The sequence below is a fragment of the Pseudopipra pipra genome, chromosome 4 (genome assembly GCF_036250125.1).
Source record: "Pseudopipra pipra isolate bDixPip1 chromosome 4, bDixPip1.hap1, whole genome shotgun sequence".
Lineage (NCBI taxonomy): Eukaryota > Metazoa > Chordata > Aves > Passeriformes > Pipridae > Pseudopipra > Pseudopipra pipra.
This window is the reverse complement of record NC_087552.1, coordinates 63,559,523-63,583,090: the sequence shown is the minus strand read 5'-3', so window position 1 is coordinate 63,583,090 and position 23,568 is coordinate 63,559,523. Positions and strand designations below refer to the sequence as shown.

Sequence of the window (23,568 nt, the reverse complement as noted above, 5' to 3'; positions counted from 1 at the left end):
CATACTTTTGTTTAACAATGAAAATAAAAAGCAAACAGCAAATCACCCAGTGAACCTTCTTAGCAATTGTTTTGTTCATGCTCTCTGTCCTTTTAACTTCTGTAGGTTGATGTGGTTGATGCTCCACTCCAAACAAACAAAAAAAAATGGTTTTTAAACCTTTTGTCTTTAAACACTCTTTTAAGCCTGTTTATCAGTTTTGATCGTTGCTCTACATGCATTAGCAGGATGATAAATGTGAGTGGTGCAGGAACAGTCTGCCCTCATGCACAGACATTCAGGTTGCTTGCTGTAATCAAAAGTGACATTTTGTTTTGTCTTTGAAAGTATTAATAACACTTTTGTAATTGTGATACAAAACTAATGTTTCACTTATTTGTACTCTTTTTGCATGCAGAAGTGAATAAACAGTACATAAAATGTAACATATATAATCTATTTCTCACCTACTTTAAAAAAAATAAGTGTTGAACATCTTTTTCAGGATGTGAACATATCTGAACTTATGAAGAAATTAGATATTCTTGGAGATAATGGGGTAACAAATTTTTAATTTTAAATATGCCTTCAGTTTTATGGTTAATTTAATGCATTTTTTCTCCATAGCTGATAATAACATCCAAGAAAATATAGAGGGTGATTTTTATATGCCTATATGTATTTGTATGAAGAATATGAATGGTTAGGTACTGCTTTTACAAACTTGAAATCTTTCAGTTAAACTGATACCAGTGAAAAGTGTATTTTTTGAAGCTAGGATTTGATCTTGACTGAATGATGTAGAAAAAGGCACTGAAGTAGGCAGAGGGAAAAGATAATACCCAGACTAGATATAAAAGGAAATAAAACCAGATTTAAAACGGAAATGAAAGCCAGACCGAGTTGTTGGCGAAGTTTTTTCTTTTGAGTAGTAATAGTAGCACCTACTACTGTGAAGACTGTTTTCTGCCAGGAGTGGATTTTCTGGGAGAAAGGCAAGGCAAGGATAACTGTGTCCCTTTCTTTTTCTACAGTGCCAAATATAGAATAAAATCTTGGTCATGCAGTTGTGGCACAAACATCCAGGGACCTGGGTCCAGTTTATAGCTAGCTTTAAGATATTAAGGTCTTTACAATGCTAGTTTTAAGTTCTAGATTTACATGTTATGTTGAAAATTCTATGGAGGTTTCTATGGTACTTGATCTTTGCATTGTTTTCATTAATGGGAAGTCTAGCTCTGAAAGTGCACGAAGGGGAGATTCACTTGCTGTAGGGCCATAGGCCAATTAACAGGCCTAAGGGAAAAAAAAATTCAAAATTGCTGACAGAAACCACTTAATTTTCATCAAATAATAAATTGTTGCAAAAGTGTTGGGGAGGTATTGTACTGAAATTGAGTGGACACTAAGCACTCCTGGTTTAACTTTTAATACTTTTAATAATGGGATACTTTTTTGGTCATTTCTATAATTCTAAATGTTATAAATTATTTATTTTTTGAAGTACCGTTATTTCTTGTGTTAAAGGATGAATTTTTGACCCAATTTAAAATGTATATTTTTGTATTTTAGAATTTGAGAAATGAAGAGCAGGTTGCAATAATCCAAGCTGGGACTGTGCTTTCCCTCTGTGAAAAGGTAGAATTCTGTAAATGTTTTTCTCTGCTGAAAATTGAACATTCCTTCTACGATATCACATGCCAGGGAAGCATGATTTTTCTGTTTGGGTCATCTGGAGTTGTGCATGTATTCATCCTTACATGAATGTTGGGACTGTGATGTCTTGAGGTAAAATCAATCTTAGAAAACCCCCCAGTTTAAAAATAAAGACCTGTTTTAGAGATATTCCCCATGAAGTACTAAAAAGCCACTTAACACAAGAGGTTTCATTCTCAGAAGTGCCGATGTCCTCAGTGCTCTGGGAACACGTTGCTGTGACATCCTTGGTGAGGTGCCCATGGTCCATCTCAGGCTCATTTCTGTGGATGACTGAAAAAGCTCAGAGTAGTCAGTGGTCCTTTCCTCTGTAAAGTAGTGGGCATAGAGAAAAAGCAGTTTGGGCAAGGTAAGTGTTCAGTCAGGTCACTCATTTCTGCATGACTAGTTCTTTTCTTCTCAGTTACAGAGGGGATATAATCTGTATATGAATAGGGGTGATATTTAGAACTAAGCAAGACTTGCATATTTCTCTAAAGAACCTCTGTCCATCCTTTTCATATGTTCTTGTTAAGGCTTTCCTAGATGCATTCTTCAAATTCAGAATCAGAGCTTTGAAATTAAAATTCGAGCATTTTGCAATAATTACTTTATTTGGTATAATTTTGATAATCTACTTATCTAAATATCTTGAAGTAGATAATCTACATTAGGTAATTTAAAAATCATTAATTTGAGTGAGTGATTGCTATAAGCAAAGTAAAAATGAGGAAAAGTTCTAAAATCCATATCTTTTTCATTGTAGCATTAAAAGGAAAGGGGATGATTTTAGCCCTTTAAATCCAAAAATGAAATGGGAAGAACCTCAGTATAAAAGGTTAAGATAGAGACTCCTAAATGTCTCCCTTGGTTCCAGAAAGGCTTACAGGCATAGGAAGGTCAGAACCAACATTTAGTTTTGCATATCATTCATACCTTCAAAAAAATGAGACCTCTAATTTTTGCAAATAGCCCTTCACTTGATTGAGGGTAGCTGTGAGAGATGCCCATTTCAAGGGTTCAGAATGCTCACGGTCTTGCTGAATATCAGAGGTGAGGCTTCCCTTAGGAATATCTTCAGCTTGTCACCTTCAAAATGAAGAAAACAAAGATGGTGAAAATAGAATACCTGGGGAATATAAGGTTCCTGTTCATTTTTTTTTTCCTGTAGAAAGTTAAGTAGTGTGAGAAAATTCTCTTATATCAATTTATAGAAACGGCAAGAAAACTTTCGCAGGACAAGGAAACTTACAGAAAAGAATCCTTTATTTGCAGCGCTGGGTGCAGTCCCAAGCCCCCCGCCTGGAAAAGCACACCCCTCCAAGAGCCCGTGTCTTTTTTATACTCTTTAGTTACCCAATATCTTGAATATTCAGCAGGTAACAAGTATTTTACCTTAAAGGGTACTTTTCAAACCGGCGGGTGGGTGTCACCCTCCCACCTGATTGGTTCCTCACTTGATTGGTCCCACCTGATTGGATCAGGGCATACCCCCTGTACATCTTGATTGATTGGTGACGTACCCCTCTGTACATGTACAGGGGGACCCCCCTGTACACAAAGACACGTGGCCGATGTAAATTTTCCATCTATATATTGTATCCTACCTCGGCCGCAATATTCCCTTGGTGTACAGCCCTGACGGGGCCTTTCACCTTACAATCTTCGCGAGACGCCTGAAATAAAATTAAATGGGAGGTAAGAAGGAAGTCCCAACACCCCGTTTCCCACTTACATAACTTTACTTATAATAAAACCAGATTATTTTATTTCTCATAGTAGGTAAAACAATTTTCCCTTTTTTATTCACCGGTCTCTTAAAAAGTGGAAGATCCAAAATGATGAAATAATGAATTTACATTTTGTGTATTTGTAAACTTATGTTTGAAATTTCGTATCTAAATCTTTGGGGAAAAAATCTGGTGTGTCATTAATTCCTTTGAGTCTGAGCCCTGATGAATTCACCAAAACTCTAAATTAAAAAAGGTGATGTGCAGTGCTTACTAAAAGAATTAAAGCAAATATGAATAGTCCAATGTTAGTAAGCAAGGCATTTGAGGAAAGTGATAATTATCAATGGCAAAGTTACATCTGGTTTTAATGGGAGCTGGTGCTACAAAAGGAAGCATTAGTCTAAACTGTGCTCTCTGTAAACTAGTCATTGATCCTTATTGTAGACCAGTAGGGAAATGAAATAAAACGATTAATTCAGAACTGAGCTTGCCCATCCATTCCAATAAACTTAAATGTGAAATATTAATATAATCCCAATGATGGTGAGTGATTAAGCAAGAAACTTGTATCCATGCATTTAGCTATTACAATATGTGATTTTTTTCTTTAGAAAGCAAAGAATACCATTCTTCTTAATTGTTATTGGTTTTTTGGTCACCAGAATGGTGAGGGATTCATTGTAGCAATTACAAGAACCTCCATCTGTCTGTCTGTCTGTCTCTCTGTTTTGCTTTTCCCTCTACATTACTGATTTATTAGAAGTGAGCCTCTTCCCATGAAAAGTGCAGCAAACTGTGCAAAATCAAGGATTGAATTTTCCACCTTGTCTTTTGTTTAAATTACCCTCTGAAAAAATGAAGGAGTGGATGCCTGAAGTCAGATGATGGTTTTGCAAATCGGGCCAACAAGCATTGTGCTTGTTGGTATATCACGTTAAGAAACGGATTGATTTTGCATTTTGACCCAAGTCTATTTTGTATCTTGAACTTTACAGGGGGAAAAAAAAATTGATTTACTGTAGGAAAGCAACCTCCACTTGCTAGTCCTTAGTATGTTCTTGCAGTCTTCCATTCTGCCTGTGTTCTCACAACCTGTTTATTCATGTGAAACTTTGAAGTGAATACATAGCATGTGCCTGGAAGTGCTGGCAACAAGCTTGAAAACTGTTTGGTACCAACTTTTGCAAAAGCTCTATTTTTCTTTCATTTTCTGTTTTTTCCCCTTCACACTGCTATGTTCTTGTAGTGGTTGAAACAGATAGAGGGGACAGAAGCTGCACTGACACAGAAGATGTTAGATCTGGAGAATGAAAAGGTAAGGAACAGTAGCTAAAAGTATAATTCATTTAGCTAAAACTCATTTCGAGGGAATGTGTATAAACTTCATCCCAGGTTGATTTGCTGCCTTTCTCTGCTTAACAGAGATTGCTTCATGGTAAAATAGACAAGAGGTTTCTAGAACAATCTATTGCTTTTATTCTTTGGGGTGAGAGGGAAATGTCAAATCTATATAGAACAAAAATAGCATATTATATACAAATTAGGGCACAAATGCATAATAACAGAGCATATTGACCAGACAGTATGAAATTGTCTGTGCTTTCTCTGTGTATTAATTTGTCTGGCAACAACATTGTCTTTTGAATCTTGAGGTCATGTTGCTAGAATTGTCAAGGGTATTTCTTTGCTCTCTGGTACTCAGCTTCTGGACAAGTTGTCAATACCTCTTACCCCAGATGACCTTTCTTGTCCCATGGTCTTCATGCCTAAAGACAGAATGTTTTCTCAAAAGCAATTCTGTCTTGCAGGACAAACTGACCTTATTTTTCCATATGTTGAACAAAGAATTTTAGAAGGTGTTAATTTTTATTGGTTTACCATGCATGCTGTGCTTTGCATCTTCAAATGGTTTTCCAAACACTGATTAATCCTCACCACACCTTTTACTGGTAGATAAGTATTACATTCATCCTAAAGAATGGGACAATGAGACAGGGAGATTAAGTGATTTGCCCACGGCCACTGAAGAAGTATGTCTTTGAGCCACAAACAAAAAGGAAGTGCTCTGTTGAGTGTAGACTTTCATGCTGATTGTAATGTAATGTAGACATGATCCTTCCCAAATTTAGTATTTCTTTATTTTTTAACTCTTGTTATGGAAAAATGCAAAAGTTTTGGGAAGGGAAAGTGCCCTCAAATACTAAGTTCTTTTGTAAAAAGGATTGGAAAAACATAATTTCTGTATAACTTGGTTTATTATCTTCCCACTTACTATCTGTGATGTTTTTAACTCTTACTTTGGGTATCCCTTGCATCTATTTGTTTAGCCCACCAATCTGAGAATCTGCATCACTAATGATTGACTCAGTCATAAAATGAGTTGAGAAATAACATTCTAACATGATGCTTTCAGAAGGACTGAGCACTTGTTTAGTCATCTTTGGAACCCATGTTAAGGATTTGAGGTCCTATTCTTGTTTCCTTCCCTCTTACTTTTTGTGGGCAGCTTTTACCATACCTTTTTGATCAGGGCAGCTGCGTTGCTTTTCTGGGATCTGGTGGTGAACTCAACTGAGCTGATCTGACCCTCTCTATAGTCTCAGGCAAGTCAGTCTAGTTCTCTGGTGTCAGACACCTGTAAGCATGTCAGGACCAGGCCTGTCCTTTACTATGCAGTTCATGATGGTGTTGCATCTTGTACAACAGCCACCAGCTGTTGCTGTAATCCATCCCCATCAGAAAATCATAGAATCATAGAATCATAGAATAGGTTGGGCCATTTGGGTAGTCAAGGTGGGATTCAGTTGCATAAGGATGGCATCTAATGCCACATTATATTCTTCAGAGTTCTGGAGATGTCCACAAGGGGCTGACAAATATGTCCTATGGGACTTGGTGGAGATCCCTGCCCTTCTGGACCAGTAGCTGAAGCAACATATTCTAAAATGGGTATCATAGCTATAGATGCCCATCTGTGTGTAATCAAATTCCAGCCCCATGATCAAGGCCGTTCTTAGACTTTGGCTTTTCTTTCAGTATTTATTAATAGGTAATTAAAAGAACTGCAAGTTTACAAAACAAATTAATAATAAATATTATGCTTCTTATACAGAGAACAAATAGCACCTTATTCCTCTGAGTCCTTTAATATTGGTCTTATATGTTTCTACTGTCACCAGTTCTGGGTTGCTCTTAACATGTGGGAGGTCATCTGTAGTCACTTTATGCTCTGAGCCCCTCCAGAGCATTAATTTGGTGATTAGAACAGATTTGTTTTAAAGTAGACGTTTGGACTGAGGATTCATCATCATGATTCATGCTTAGGCAAACTCAGTGTCAGTGCTATGCTGGCAGCTGACAGCAAAGTTGTCAGAAGTCCACATATATGTGTAAAGGCAAAATTTGGCCAAATAAGTGACTTTGGGGCAATCCCATATCCAATAAAACTAACTGGACCAACAATGTTTGATTTTTTTGATACTTTTAGTAAAGGCTGCAGTTAATCATCTGAAGGATCCCATGTATTTAATTTGGCATTTATTCTATATGTTGAGGAAATTAAAAAAATTGTTGAATAGAAAAAAGAATGATGGAAAATGTTGAATTCAGTCAAAGGGCTTCTCTGCTTTCTGGTCTACTGCTAATTTTTTTGAGTGTGAAAACATGTCTCAAAAGAAAAGCTAATAAAATTGAATAACTGTTTTATGTTCTAATTACTATTACCCAACCTGGTCTAGGGGAAGGTCTCCCTGCCCATGGCGTGAGGGTTGGAATGAGAGGGTCTTTGAGGTCCCTTCCAACCCAAACCATCCTATGAGTCCATGATCCAAAACACTCTAAAGGCTTGACTATTCAGACAACCATTTGAATGTCCACAACTTGCTTGCAACATCATGCTTTTGGATACTGAGTTCCACTGATATCCCAGTCTTTGGAATTTATATTTTTATATATATGAAATAACTATGGAAGTTTAGCTTGATTTTTTAAAAAAAAAGCAAAAAATTCCTGTAAATCCTAGGCATCTTGAAAACTTCTCAGCTCTTCAGCTAGTCACTCAACCTCTCTGGGCATCACTTTACCCATTTCAAATTGGCTTGAAGACCGAGTTGTTACTTCTGCTTCAGTAGCACAGCACAGAATGGTGCTGCAGAACCCAGCTGCAGACCTGCATGTTCATGTTTCCTCCCAAGAAGAACAGGCTAGACAACACAAATTAGGGTTTGCCCCATGATTTCCTTAAGGATATGCATGGGACATTTTCAGAAAAGCCATAAAGTGCCCTCACTTGTGTTTCTCTTTTCTCTACCTTGTCCTGCCCTGTGCAAGTTATGGCTATTGACCACATGCATGCACATCCCCATTCACCTCTTGCTGCTCTGTGCACTTCTGTCAGGTCCAGGCAGGTTTGTACACTGGTGTAGAGGTCAATAATTTCTAGGGACAACTTGTTAATATAATACACGTGTTTGAAGTGCTAATATTGTTAATTTGATATCCCAGTTATCCTTAGGATGAATGTGGTCATTTGCTGTAGGTTTTCATTTGCTTTCAAATGGAAAGCTTGTGTAAAAATGATGGCATTTATGATTCTTCATGAATTAGGATAAAGAACAAACATTCCCTTGTTTTTATTATTGCTCAGGACCTGTTCAGTAAACAGAAGGGTTATTTAGAGGAAGAACTCGACTACAGGAAGCAAGCTCTGGACCAGGCTTACATGGTAGGAAAAGAACAGTCATTAAATTTTTCTGTTTGAACAGATTTGATAAAATGCAGGGGTTTTGTTTTTGTTTCTTTTAATTATAAATAGGGTTCTTTTTTTCTTTATATCTCTTTTTCTACCAGACTAGAAATCAAGTATTACTTAAATGAAAACTTAGGAAACGGGTTATAGTACTTACAAGTGTAATGGTTTTGCATTGCCTTTTTTATTCTATGATATATAAACATCTTGTTAGTACATCTCGAATGAGAAGAGCTTGTTTATGTATGCAAAAAACTGTGACTAGTAGAATACACCAGAAATTACTTTTCTAATATTTCTTTTCCTGAAGCATTTGTAAGTATTACTGCTGCTAACCGATCCTAAATCAGGAATGCCTGTTCTTCCTGTGGGATTCCTTTCTGCGTGGTCCCATCCAACCTTACCCTTCCTAGTTTTCAAAAGGGAAGCTGCAACTTTGCCTTTTCTCAGGCTGAGCAACAATTAGGAACTATCTAAGAACTGGTAAAATTGCATACCCAACTTTGTTAGTAGTGAGACTTCAGCAAATCAACATACAATGTTCTGAAGCATTATTTATACATTGTAAATGTTTCTTATGGGGAAAATGTTTTCAGAAAAGAAGCAAGGTCTAGTGCTCAGAGCAGATAACAGAGATAAAAGCAAGCAGGCTCTATTTCTAGCACTGTGACCTTGGGCAAGCCATTTAACCTCTCTGTGCAGCTGTTTATGCATCACTAATATGGATGGAATTACCTACCTCACAAAGGTGTCATGAGGGCTAAAGGGATGTGGTCAGATGCTCTTGATCCAAATATTGTCAGTCTGAATGCTGGTTTTTAATAGGATCATACTAACCCCAGTAATCAGGGAAACACTGCCATGATTCCCTTCTTTCCTCTTGGGAATAAGGTTCTCCATGTGAATGTGAAGTTCTCCTGTATTTTCTGCTTTGCAAAGTACTGCAGTTTTGGCCAGTGCATGAGAATCATGTTAGGAATCTGGCAAACAGCAAGAGATGGATGAGGGATTAGTATATACAAGTATAGGAGTGTTCCTCTCTCCATTGTTTATGGCAACTTGAAACTAAGCCACTGGCGTAGACCTGGGGCCATAAATGGCAGGATAGTAGGGCCAGAGAGAGAGAGAGAGAGTGAGATTTCTATTCACAGTTTTTCATGTGGTCTTTTTATTTCGTAGGATGGCTTAACAATTCAGTTGCAGTCGAAGGAAATCTGTTAGTTTGCATTGAATTTGTTATGTTCAGCATCAGGATTTGGAGTTTTATCAGGTGTTAGTGCAGACCTATCATCTCAATCTTTCTTAAACAGATGAATCAATCATTTACTAGAATGGAAACCATCGCTTGGGTGTAAATCAGTGCCAGGAGGCTGCGTGCACTCTGTGTGGAATGCTCCTCACTGCTCACGACTGCTGCTTTCTGTCCACCTGTCTGTGTCTGTCCTTCCCTATTGCCTAAAGCTTTGCTTGCTGGCCTTCTTCTCTAGCTGTTGGTGGGTTGTTTGCTTGCTGGATTCAAACGTCAGCCTGTCTGTGTGTGATTTGGGTTGCATTAGAAAATCCAGGAGCTGGAAGCCACGCTGTATAATGCCCTGCAGCAGGATCCAGGAAGGCGGGCGAGCGAGTCTCTGACAGAAGCCCAGAGGGAGGATTTGCGAGCTGCAGTGGAGAAAGTGCGGCGGCAGATCCTGAGGCAGAGCCGTGAGTTTGACAGCCAGATCTTGCACGAGCGAATGGAGCTGCTGCAGCAGGCACAGCAGGTAATCCTGGTTCTCTCTCCTCCCTGTCGTCGGTGTTATCTCTGTGGTTGCCGCCACTGCCCATAAACAGCATCGCTTCACCCTCACCTCGTGGAGTTCTGTTTAGTCTATTCTCTGTACAGCTCCCGTGCCAAGGAGCGATGTGATGTTAGGACCTGGTTGCGCTGGGCATGGTGCACACACAAAACAAGTCACTGTCTCACCACGAGGTCCTGTTGCACAGCCTGTTTCATGTGTGTACAACCACACAGTCTTCCACAGGACTCTGAGGGGAGCGTGTTGCAAGTTTAAGGCCCAAATTGGAAAAAGCCATAATGGAGGGTTGCAAGAGTATAACGCTATGAAAAGAGGAAAGGCAGAAGCAGCAGTTACAGCAGTCCAAGTTTTTAATTTTTTTCCCCTTTTCAATTATTTTAGCTATTTGTGAAATTTTTTAAATAAATAAAAAAGAGAAAGTCATAGGAAGCCTTTTAAGAGGCCATTTACAAGCTTTTACACCCTTATGTTAGTTTAGAAAAGCCTTGTCTGTCCAAACTACTTCATTAAGGACAAGTATTGACAACTTGAATTTGGCAAGGTCCTGGCCTATAGAAGTGTGGTAATTACTTACTGTTGGTAGAATTGGTAGTTTTTCTGTGCAAATATTCAGGGGCAGAAGAGAGCTGCATGTCTCAAGGTGTTAATTACTACAGCAGAAATAATTGTTCCTGAGGATTTTTGTTCCTCACTATAGTAACCTCTGAAAGTTGCATGCAGATGTCTTAAATTTTGAGGACTGCTCTCCAGTTGTGCTGCTACTTTTTGTGCAAATCTGGAATCATATATTGTAAATGCTAAAATGTGCTATGCAGATGTGTCCAGAACATTGTTGCTATTTCAGGCGCTGGGGTAAGAACTGCTTTTAGTTTAGTTCAAGCCCCTCTCTGTTCAGGTTGGCTTTGTAGATGAATATAGATGAAAGTGATGTAATGTGACCCAGCACTGCTGTGATCATCTCCTGTCATCCTGCAATGATGAGAAGTGCTTATAGTGTCAGTGTTAGATCTGAGCTCTAACTTCCTAGAAGTTTTCTTTCTCTTACTCCTTGATGAATGTGTAACACTGAGACCAAGAGATGAACTTATTTAATGGGTATCATCTATTTTCAGTCATCAGTGATGGTGTACAGAAAGCTGGAGAAGGTAGGTACCAGGTGGCACTAGAAGCGTCAGAAAAAGAGAGCAAACTTGTTAAATTTGGTAAATGAGAATGGAGCCAGAAGTTATTAGTTTAATGTTATTAGTGTAGCTGAAAATTAGTGAGACTAGAGGTTTTTGGTAGTCTCTTAGCCAGTACAATTTCCTAGCCAGACTGCTGGTATTTTATTCAGAACAATAACACAGTGCTTTTGGGTAAACATTATTTGCAAATGACATTTAATGGGTGTGAATGACATTGTGTCTTGAGGATGCCTCCACACCTAAATAATATACAGTTTCAGATTTTAGCATCAGACTAGATACAGTTTGGTCTTTGCTTTCACTAGGCGTGTACTTTGACACTGAAGGATTGCTATTGGCTAGGGCCCTTCTGTCGCCTGCTGCTGGAGTGTATTTTTGGGGAACCTAGGCAGAGCTTCCAAGTTAAGCTTGTATAATATTGGCAAATAGAAAGGAAAAAGTAGGATTAAATTTGTAGAGTGAAACAGTTGTTCCTGAGAACTCAAAATCCATACTATGTGCATATCTAGAGTGTAACTTGGACTCAGTTCCAATTTGTTCCGTGGCCTGCTCACTATCAATTGGAGCATTTAGTGTGCACGTCTGGAGCACATCTTCTGTTTGAGTCCAGTTCATGTATTCATAGATGGCTTCACAACATAAAGGTAAATATCATGAGCATAGAAGAAAACAAAAACACTAGCATAACCATGGATGTTTATGTACCTGCCTTCAGATCTATTTTATAGTGTGCCATTGGAGTTTCATGTTGTGCCCATCTCATTAGACATGCTAATGTTACAGCCCTGCAAGGCACATTGAACTGAATTCTACTACTTACTAAGGAGCTAAGTATTTCAGTAATCTATTTTTAGCACACACATCCCCTATTAAACAGGAAAAAGAAAGGCAAAGATGCTAGTTAATTTGCCTGGATTATGGGAGGGCTAATTCTCACAGCATTACTTTCATCTACACTAGCAAATGACAGAAGCTGCATGTATTTCACAAATGAAACCATACTTGTGCTGGAGAATCCTCATGAATGGATGAAGCTACATGAAGGATAGTACATCCCTGATGCTTTGTTAAATGAATCCACTCCTTTCCTCATGTATTTATGGCCATGAGAAGTTTTCCTGACATTGTGACACCAGCAAACACCAATCACACTTTATACTTCAAAACTGTAGCCTAGATCTGGTCGTATTTTACACTCTGCAGTGGCTTTACAGTACACACCATACCTCCTGCTCTGCAGAAGATGAGGCTACAGAGAATTATAGGACAGCATGATGGACCTGCAAAGCTTAATAAAGAATCTTCTTGTTGTAAATACTCTCAAACTTTAGAAATAGAAATAGAAATCATGTATTAAAGACTCCAAATTCTCTGAAACTTTGGAAGTTTGACCACTTCCAGAAGGTCTTTTTCTTTGCTTCCATTACCTTCTGGTCTGTCTGATAGAAGGGCTCCAAAGGAACAACTGTTTATCCTGATAGGCTGGCAAAACCCTTCTCTGAGTCAGAGTTTCTGTGTCAGACATGGAGTGGGGGTTCAAGAAATTCTGATGATGGAGAAGGAGGAATTTCCACCTTCTGCCTGTAAATGATCCTTGACTGTACTTGCAGAGTGCAGAAATGGTAAGGCACATGATGAATGCTGCAGGTTGGTCTGCAGGGTTTATTAATAATTAATTGCTTCATGCAGGGACTTTGAGGATTTAACGTGTGAGATGCTGGTTTTACAGAGCTGGTAAATGTACTTCCTGGGGAATGTATCATCTGAAAGGGGCAGGGAAGTGCATAAAAAATGGGTAAACAGTTGCCCAAGTGTGAGCCTGTGCTGCTTTATGGGAGCTTCTTTGTCCACGTGGAAAGTCTGAGTTCTTACCCACTTGGTATTGACTTTGTTCCAGTGAAATAAATATATTTTAGGATATAAGGCTCTGTATTGCATTGGTAGGTCTGTTTATCTTGGGTGCGTGTATGGCCCCACAGTATTATTGTTCATTAGTATATAAATGGAACCATTTATGTATACCCCTGGTGGATTAAGGAAACCAGGCCTCTGTGGAGCCAAATTAGGCAGACTGTGTGACTAGATCTGCTTGCTAAGGCACAAAATGCTTTTATTAAACACGGAGTGCAGCTTGCAGGTCTGAGGGACAGATCCTCAGCTGAAGCATTTTGGCAGTACTCCCTAAGTCAGAGAAGGTGTTTTGTTTTACAGCATCCTCTCTATTTGGAGGAGGTAATATATGTTAATTAAAAATCTGTCATGAGCAGCTTGTGATATTTGCTTCTAGCAATAGGGTATGTGCAGTTCAACCACCATTCCTGTGTATATTGCCATCTAAAATGTCTCACTGTTCTACATTGTTATAAGCTTTTATAAATCAATGTCTGGTTTATTTTTAGCAGGACTTCATTTAAAAGTAACACTTATGCTCTATTCAGTGCAGTGGCTTGACTTTTGTGCTTTTGGAAAATATGAAGGTCATTATTAGCAGGTTCTGCTAAGAAGGGTAATTTTTTATGTATATATACGATGCTAAGTAATTTCTAGAGGGAGAGAAAAAATCCATTTCTGAGAGAAGATATTTCAAAGGGAGCAATACAACATGTTTCTGAAGCAGTGATATCAACTTCCTAATGAAGTAAACTCAAATATAACAAACAAACAAACAAACAGCCCCAAAAAACCTAGCACAAAAAATCCACACAGCATAATGGTTAGTACACCTTCAAATTATATTGCAATTATCTGCTGAAACTAGTAAATATTTAAAGGTCAAATTATGCTTTACGTAAAACAAATAAAGTAAAAACCTAAATATATTCCTGTTAGTTTTACTGTAGCTGCTTCTGGAGTATGAAACTGTCAAAAGTCATCAGAAGCAGGCTTTAAATTAGGATAGATTAATTCAAATTGCACTGTTGACAGTATTCAAACATGAAGAAAATTTATAAGAGAAATATAATTTATTCTGATTTCATCTGAAGTTATCTTAAATCCAAAGAGAAGCTAGAAAATCCTTGAAGAACAGCAGACTGACACACACTCAGTTCCAAAAATGGTTGCTGCCAGTCAGAAAGGATATGAGAGATAGATTTTATTAATAGAATCCAGTAATTCCCCACAGTAGTCTTATCTTTGTATAAAATTGTAAGAAAAAAAAAGGTATATTAGTTCATTGTGTCATCAGAAAGTGTGAAACTTTTTTCTCTGAGTTGCACTGTAGTACTGTACTAAGATGAGGGTGTTTTATTCTAACTTGAGTTAGAATATTCTTGGGTGAAACTCACGTTTACAAACTAAAAAAACCAATTGCTTCAGTTCTAGATCTGAATATAAGATTTTGGACTGATGAAGTCAACAAAATTCCAACTTTAAATGGGTGGAATATAGCTGTAAATATTTTAGCTATGTTTTCTTTAAACTAGATCATTTACTCCCATGACCAGATTATTCATCAGTAGTAAAAGCAGAAACTACCACTTTATTTGCATGTTTTACTAGAAGAAGGCATACCTTTAGGAGACAGCAGGTTTAAATCAGAACTGACCTCTCTGTGTCACTGCCATGGAGAAGGATTCACTGTTGATGTGATGCCTCAGGCACTGCTTTCATGGACACCAAGGAAAAGTCAGAAGTAGCAGTGTCTTTTTTCTTCCTGAAATGTCAAAATATAGCTTGAAATTGGGAAATAACAAACTAATTTACTTCATTAAGTTTCTTAATTTTTTTCTGACCTGAAGAGTGAAGTTCTGACTGCTTAAAAATCAAACAAAACTGTAGCCCATGGCATTTCTCCATGAATTCTTCTGTTGTCTCATAGGTAGGACAACTTTTTCACACTGAGAGAGTAGCTTGTTTATATATCCATAGGGTTGGATGTCACCATATCTATAAAATCATATTGGCTCAGCCATTTAGAATACATATTTGGTGGTTTTGTTTGTTTGTTTTTTTTTTAAATCTTCATTTGAAAAAGAATTGTTAATAAGGTAATTGCCAGAGTGAAGTAGGAACCTGAGATTTGCCACTTGATATACTACAGATATTCAGGCAAAGCTTGGATAAATCCAGCAGTTGTTCTGCTCCCCTTTGCTGTGTAATTTGTTATGGTTGATAGACCATCTATTTTTTACCCAAGGAGAGTTATTAAGGTTTAATGTTTGACTGGGAAGGCACTTGAGGGAGGGAGAGAGCGAGGGAGGATGCTCTGCTCAGTGTACCTCATTAATAGGCATGAGGAGGAGTTGTCTTAAATTTGTCCTGTTTGGCACAATGCTTTGTGACAGAGAGAACAAATTAAAGACAACCACTTCTCTGGCAAGTTGCCTTGATCAAAAACCCACAGCTGTGTCACACAGTTTAGAAAGCAGGTAGAAGTATTACTAGTAAGCTTACTTACATAATAATAATTGGGGAGTCTTAGATCATTTTATCTCCAAATCTACATAGATTCAATGGTGTAATGTTTTTATTTTAAATCTGAAGTGTTAAAGTTCTAGAAGTTAATTCCCAGCTATTTGTGTGCAACTATATGTGAAGAGGACCACGTAGGGCAACCACTGATTTTTATTTCTTTTTTTTTGCAGTTACTAGTGCTTGCTTAGTATTAATGGTCTGTGCTTTGCTGTTCAAAATTTAATACATTACTGTTGATAAAGCATTTTTTATATTCATGAATTGCTCTTAAAGGCATCTGATATCACAGCTGTATAACTGTCATCAATATTCATCAAGCACATCATGACTGGGCTAATCACAGTCGACCTGTGGTATTGATTTGTCATGCAGGAGTGAACACTGAGTCTTTCAGGGCATCATTGCTGCTATAATGACAATGTCACAATAAACTGTAATTTCTCACAGATCTGCATGGCAGATGAGAGTTAACTTTAATAGTTGCTCTGTGAGTATCTTACAGTGTTTCCTTGTGCATGTTTTCTGTATATCTTCAACTGTATCTGCTTTGCTAACTGCCTGAATAATCTGAATAAGTGATGATAGCAGGACTGGTGTGATACCTACAAAATATATCTGAAAGGTGTGATTGAGGGTTTTTTGGTTTTTTTTTCCTGTCTGATAATCTGCCTAGGCGGTCATGAAGTCAGTTTTAAGATGTTGAATATATTTTGTCTTCTGAGTTTACACAGACTTAGCACAGCTATTCTGTGTAGATATAAGTCTAGTATGTCTTAAATTATTGTTTTTCCCCAATGAAAACAATAGGACTGCTGATATTCCTCTTTTAGATATCAATGTATGTTGTAAAATAAATTAAAAGACTCTTTGTGTTAAAAAAAGAATTGAGTTTACTAGTAAATATTACATACATAGAGTCATTTTGGTACCAGATTATAACAGATAGTTATTTTGGTCTAAATGTATTTGTAAAATTCAGTAATTTACTGTCAAGATCAATGTGATTGAATATATATGCTGAGAAATGCAGTGCATGGGTGCAGCTGCTAAAAGGTTCATTCTCCTCAGGAAGGCAAATAAAGAAGCTACAAATGCATAATAAAGATTAACAAGAACAATTCTTCTACGTCAGTAACTATTAATTGGATTATTACGGTTGAGACTACAGAACATAGAAAAGAATAAAATTTTTACCTGCTGTGTAAAGGAAATCTTGGTGAGGATCAGAAAGATACAGTGCATCCAAAATAATCTCTTATTATCGTATTCAACTGGCTAAAATTTACATTAGGTTTTCATTCATAAAGTAAAGCAACCCTTATGACCACTATGCAAAATCACATTCCAGGAACATAGAACTAAAGGGAACATTTGGATTCCCGAATCCAAACCCCTTACAGTAGCAGATTCAACAGCTTAAGTAAACTCATGTGACAATTTCGTATGCAAATTGAATTGTTAAAACAGTACAGGCTTTTAAACATCTGTTAAAATACATTAGATTTAAAAACGCCCAAGAAATATTTTCATTAAGGAATTTTATCCATCACTTTAGTGATTTGCATAATAGCTAAAGGCAAGTCAGTTTATATTCATCTTTGTTTAAATTCATACATGTAACATACTTATGCTGTTCACATTATTAAAGATCTTACATACCTGTGTCTTAATAGTGAGGAGAATCTGCTTAAAATAATGATATAATGAAAAATTACTGATTCTTCCCCTTGTCAAATTGATAAAATATTTCCCATGCTAAATTTTGCCGCAGAATGAGATATGTTCTTGATCATAGGATGGCTTCAGAGAGTCAAAACCTGGTTCATGTCAGATACAGTCCACCAATGGTGCCTATGCTGTGAACATACATTAACCTGAACCTTTGCAACATTTCAGAGCCGAGGCTCTAAGCAGCTTAGCAAATCCTTCTTGGTCTGCTTTGTGCTAAAATTATCAAATTGTTTTCTTGGATTTGCTGTGATGAATGTAAATCCAATAAGAGCATGTCACAGGAACTGTTAAGGTAATTTCTAAACCCCCTGTTTAGTACATTCCCGTGTTTTCACAAGTACAGCAGCATGGCAAAGAGCATATTTTGCAGGTAGGTAAATTGATCTTGATATTGCTGTGTGTAAAACATTTGTACAGATGGGCTCTTTACTTACACACTTATCTGGGAAACAAGAACATCAGTTCCGCAGTTTGACACCTACGTGAAGGATCATGTCACACAAATTTCTTTCCTGATAGATTTTTCCCCATTTGACAAAGCTCCTTGAGGATCTGAAGCCATCCAAGGTGTTGGTTCAGGACTGTAAATGGCTGGCTAGTACTGCGGGTGAATTGGAGAGAACGAAAGGCTTGGATGAAGAATTCTACTTCATCTAGCTTGCATCACTGTCCAGTAAATGGAAAACAGAAATTCCTAGAGTCTGTATTTGCTACTAAAAAAAATTATCTGAGGTGGCAGATCAGTTCAAAGAAAACCCAGAATGTGCATGAGGCACCATATAATTGTAGAGTGACACAGTCCCTTTCTCATCTGAATTTGTGGTAGCATGGAAGATAAGCTTAACCAAATGAGGAAATGTGCACATTTTGGTTGCCTGATGGAGGAAATCTGTACCTAGCATTTTAAAGTAGTGAGGCACTTCAGTACATCTCAGATCAGTTTTTTTCCTTCGTAATGCTGAAGTTCCTCCCATGTCTGACTCTCAAAATGATGACAAATCATTGCTGGGCTGATATATTGCCACCAGCATAAAAATGATAGCCCTGAGACTGCAACCCAGGGCTCACTGAGCTCAGCAGAAGGAATTCCATTAATTCCAGTGCACTATATTAATGGCAATGGTACTTAATGTAGATAGATTGCTATTATAACACAAGCTGGGCACACATACTTCATGTATTTTATGTTGGAATGCCGTTAACCTTTTTTTTTTTTCAATAGAGCAATATTTTCATTTTGGCTAAACAGCAAGCTGAGTGTTCTAAGCCTGCGTTATTGGAATATTTCTGTTAGTGAAAGTAGATTAATATTTCCAAGCACACATCCACCATCATGCTGCTTGCATTTCACCTAAACTTTGATTCCTCAGATCTCCCAGACATGTGGCTTGCAACCTTGAGGTTGCAGTATAGCCACAGGAGGCAAACCATGCAAAAATTATTAAAATTTCCCTTTTGAAATCAGTACCTGTCTGATTCTCCACTGGCAATGTATTATTATGATTTCATTGAACTCTTTGCCTTCAATTCAGTTTTAAAAACTGAATTTTTCCTTTTATTTGCACTTGTACAAGGGAGTAATGAAAATAATGAATCTGCGTCTAAGGTTATCTAGCCTTTTGCTGAGTTTGGATGCATTTGGAAAACAAAAATCTATAGGGAAATTTTCCAGCTATGGGGAAAATGGACCTGTAGGTGAAGAGACACCTGAATTGGTCCTACCAAGGCCAGTTCAGGTACCATACTTCATGCAAACTTAAAGACTCATACTCTTTAGGAAGGTCAGAACAGCTGGGAGTAGGAATTTTTAGTCCCATCTTGGTGTGTCAGCCCTCTGCTACTTGAGAAAAGAAGAGCTGACTTGTCTTAATTTCCCTCACAGTACTGGAAGGCACTTGCCATCCGTGTTTACCAAAGAGAGTTGCTTAAGTGAATAATTGCACTTCAAAAAGTGTATCCTGTTTCCCAGAAAGATGAACTTTCCATCATGAGCTGAAAGGAAATGGAGGGTTATGAGCATTTAGGAGGAATCTTCTTCACGTTAGGAATCTTTTGCTGAGAAAAATGTCTAATTTCTCATTTTTGGGGGAGTTTGGCTGCCCTTTGTGTTTGGGATCTCTCCAAGAGTTAGAGATTGGAGAGAACTGCAGTCAGCGAATGTATAATTTATACAACTGTGGCTGACTGACGGTAAACTTCCCTTTTATGACTATTCAGTAATGTCATTTCTAGTGCCACGTTAGGGGCAGTCTTTGCCTCCCTTTGTGTTACAGACTTCCAAAGGAAAAGTGTGCTTTAGTTGCCTGAATTTTCTGGGTGTGCTCTCTCTTACCTAATTGTTACCATTTTTAGGCTGTCCTTCAGGGTTATAGCTCTGCCACCTACCTTTGTATAGGTTCACATGTAACTACTATTGAGAAAAATTTTATAACGGAACTTAAAAGTCTGTTCAAATTACAATTAAGTAATAAATAAGGCAACTTTAGCATCTTTGTTCTGTGGCTGTCTGGCAGTGCAAGTGGATCTCTGAGCTGAGCCCCCCTCCTGGCAGAGCTGGAGCTGCTGCTGTTCAGCATAGCCTGGCCAGCAGAGCCATCTGCTGATAGCTCTGCACAGGGAACGGCCCTCAGCCCCTGCTGTGCTCTGGCTGCTTGTGAGCACTTACTCGGAAGTGCCAGCAAACTTCATTGCCAGTAGAAGAATGATTTTTTTATCTAGTAGGTGCTTGCCATACTGAAATGGATGCTTGTCCAACCCTCTTTTGAAACTCGGGGAAGCTCCGTGTGAGTGAGGGCAGTTACAGGGAGTATTTGCAAATGTAACATCCATCATCCAGAAGTTTTGTGATGAGATTTCATTTGCCATTGTAATAAAATCAATGACAAATTAGTGTTCATTATTTTGGCAGGTTGGTTCTGAATGTGGGTGAGGTGGGCAGTGTTAAGAAACTGTCCCTTATGTTTGCACTGCTCTCTTCCATGGTTGCATTCCCATTACCTGCTTTTGCCTGACTGTGGCTCTTTGTCTGCCTACAGTAATTCCATTGTATGGCCCCATGATTTGACAAAACAGCGTTATTCTCATAAATCCTGTCAGTCCCAAAAAGGTGCACTTGTGTGACCGAGGGGGAGCTATTAACTGTAGGAACACGGGAATTGCTAGAACCCGGCAGAGTCCATCATCCCTAATCCTTTCTTTGACTGTGGCCACTATCCATATCTTCTATCCCTTTCTTTTTAAAAAAGAAAATAAACATAAGAACAACCTGTGGCTTTTTTTAAACTGAGACTTATCCAAGTTTTGAGAGCAAGATAGAGTCAATTTTGTTGCTTCCTAATATTTTTTTTTGTGCTGTTGAAAAGGTACTGGATTTACACTGCAAGGTTCCTGTGGGCCTAGAGTTGAATGCATTTTTAATATCCCAGTTGTTATAACTCTATATGACATAGAAGGAAAAGCTCGACTTACTGATCATCAATTTATACCCTGAAGCATGAAAGCAGGTAGCATTTCTTGATAACAGTGAAATACTTATACGTGATTTGTTGTCACAGTCACGCTTTTGCAAACATAAACAAATCAGAATTCTCTGAAAGCATCTAATCAAGTGTTGAAAATCTGAGAGTCCACAGCTTCTTGATTTGTAATTCTTGCAAATAAAAGGAACAGTAGATAAAGATGTAAAGACTGTTTATTGGACAGAGCCTCAACCTTTGGTCTTAATTAGTATCTGTAACTTTTGTGTGATTCCCTTCTTGGTAGTTTAATATAACCTTTGACTGATAAACATCTCTTGCTACCTCTAGAAGATACTTCTTTTTTTACAACTCCGATTGCTGCATATATTTTACTTGTACTTTTTAAAGTCATGTTTTGGAAATCATTATCTTCGTGATCAAGATAATGCTGTAAATGTAGAAAGGTACAATAAGGGGAAATTGTTATTTTTATGTGTTAAATACTCTATGCAGGTTTTTTTTCCAGCCAATAAATTGCATAAACTTTTATATATTTTTAAGGCCATCTCTGCAGTTAAATGAAAATAAATGAGTTAAATCAGACTTTTCAGGATATATAAATAGCTGAACCAGGCTGGTTATCTTCCAGTGCTGTCCCTGAGCAATCAGAGGATATTGATGGGAACAGCTACGCCCACTTCATCCTCCTGGATAATCCTCCAGGGGGAAGCAAGTAAACAACTAGGAGCAAACAACTCCAAGCTTTGATACTCAATGAAAAATTTCAGCCCAAGGTTGTGTTTTAGAACCTGTCTAGGTTTGAATTTTTAATTTCTGTAGTAAAGAAGTTAGTTACAGAATCTTACTCATTTGCAGTGTAAATATTCTGTTATTGTGATTTCCACTCATAGAAGAGGAATACAAGCTGTTTAACCAGCAGCCACCTGCCTTCAGCATATTATCGTTGTGCTGCAAGTCCAGAACAGTTCTACAGATACACATGTATGCCTGTAAATAGTCTGCTCTACTGACTATATCCACTGTGTCCACTACAGCAGCACAGAAACAGAAGCAATGCCCTGGCCACCTGCCAGGCCATGCCCACAGCCATGGCTGTTATCAGAACGTTCCCAGGCCCAGTTCAGTAAGGTGATAAGCAGTACAGCACTACAGCAGGCAGAGAAAGCAAAAAGCTGCCACCAGCGAGCAGTAGGCTCTAATACACAGTCAGGAAAGCAAACCTCATAGCAAACACAGGAGCCTGCTGATTACTAGGTAAACATCACTAACAGCAATAAATTCAATCTAGTGCATTCCAATCAAACCCACTGTTACCTCGAACCCCTCAAGCCCAGTGTTGAGCACCAAAAAGGACTGTGGTGGTTTAACCCCAGCCAGCAACCAAGCCCCACTCCCGCTCACTCACTCCCCCACCAGTGGATCGGGGAGAGAATTGGAAGGGTAAAAACTGGAAAACTCGTGGTTGAGATAAAGGCAGCTTAATAGGAAAAGCAAAAGCCACTCACACAAGCAAAACAAAACAAGGAATTAATTCACCACTTCCCACGGACAGGCAGGTGTTCAGCCATCTCCAGGAGAGCAAGGCCCCATCACACATAACAGTGACTTGAGAAGACAAACACCATCACTCCAAACATCCCTCCTTTCCTCCTTCTTCTCCTCAGTTTATATACTGAGCGTGATGTCATACGGTCTGGAATATCCCTTTGGTCAGTTTGGGTCACCTGTCCCAGCTGTGTCTCCTCCCAGCTTCCCAGGCACCCTCAACTTCCTTGCCAGCGTGGCAATACGGAAAGCAGAAAAGGCCTTGGCTCTGTGTAAGCCCTGCTCAGCAATAACAAAAACATCTCTATTAATGTAATCAACGCTGTGTTCAGCACAGATCCAAAACATAGGCCCATACTAGTAACTACGAAGAAAATTAACTCTACTGCAGCCAAAACCAGCACAATCTGCCTTACTGATATCAATCTAGTTGGTTTGAGGGTATTTTGTAGATTTTTCACTGCTAAGAAATTCAACCCTTTGAGTTTTACCTTTCAATTGGTAGGTTGTCTTTGTATTTAAACTGATTTTTAGGAAAGCGTATACTTCTTCAACTTAAAACTATTCTCTATCTTTCATCTCCCAAAATATAACTATTTTTATGGGTTATGGGTGGGAATTGGAGAATAAAAGCCTCAGACCTTTTTTAGAACCATTCTGAATAGTTTTAGAGAACAGCTGAATAGCTGTAATCTTTTGAAAAGATTAAAAATTCATAAGGGAATAATAACATCTCAATTTTTACTTAATTAACAGAATTCCTAAATCTTAAAAATGTCATCTTATCCTAATTAACTTGTTCTTTTATAAAGGAACCCTTGCTGTAAACCCTGAGGTGAGAAAGCCACCAGATGTTTGATGGCTTCTTTTTTTTTCCTTTTTTTCTGAAGGCAAACTCTCAGCAGTTATTGAAAAAATATCTCACATGATAAATCTTGAAGATGAAAATGATATTTAAAAATGTTACTTCTAGCCACTTATCTCACTACAGTTAAATTTTACCACAGAGCATAGCACAACCCCCAGAGAATTGAAGTCTGTCACTCAGCTTTGGGATGTGGTTGTAAGAAGGAATCAACATAACTGAAATGACGATGAGAGAAACAGGAGTCTAACCTCATGAACTAGAGATCTCAGAGGTGATTAAATCTACCTGCTTCTCATCCCATGGTTTTTTACAGTGATTGTAACATTCCTGGTACACACCATCTATAAAAATGATCACTTGAGAGATAGGCTTGCCTTGAGCAGGGAGTAGATGAA

At 38.1% G+C, this 23,568-nt stretch overlaps 1 protein-coding gene and 1 long non-coding RNA gene across 16 annotated transcripts in view; one reads left to right on the top strand and one right to left on the bottom strand.

The window, feature by feature from the left end:
* JAKMIP1 (janus kinase and microtubule interacting protein 1) overlaps positions 1-23,568 on the top strand; it is a 164,200-nt gene that overhangs the window by 128,959 nt on the left and 11,673 nt on the right. For 7 of the 11 annotated variants that reach the window (XM_064653264.1, XM_064653258.1, XM_064653262.1 and 4 more), the window contains 5 exons: positions 485-538; positions 1,552-1,617; positions 4,654-4,722; positions 8,053-8,130; positions 9,711-9,914. In XM_064653264.1, the coding sequence (XP_064509334.1) occupies positions 485-538; positions 1,552-1,617; positions 4,654-4,722; positions 8,053-8,130; positions 9,711-9,914 (471 nt within the window). Of the gene's footprint in view, positions 1-484; positions 539-1,551; positions 1,759-4,653; positions 4,723-8,052; positions 8,131-9,710; positions 9,915-23,568 lie in introns of those variants that run through there. The other 4 variants (XM_064653267.1, XM_064653268.1, XM_064653266.1 and 1 more) reach the window with 3 other exon arrangements.
* Positions 532-22,607, bottom strand: LOC135413490 (uncharacterized). 5 transcript variants are annotated; one of them, XR_010430255.1, is made up of 5 exons: positions 22,266-22,607; positions 14,648-14,789; positions 8,894-9,134; positions 2,611-2,763; positions 532-2,003 (listed from the first exon to the last, which is right to left on the bottom strand). It is a non-coding gene; the product is annotated as an uncharacterized LOC135413490 (long non-coding RNA). The 5 variants fall into 5 exon arrangements; XR_010430256.1 differs by having other exon boundaries at positions 14,682-14,789; XR_010430254.1 differs by lacking the exon at positions 8,894-9,134.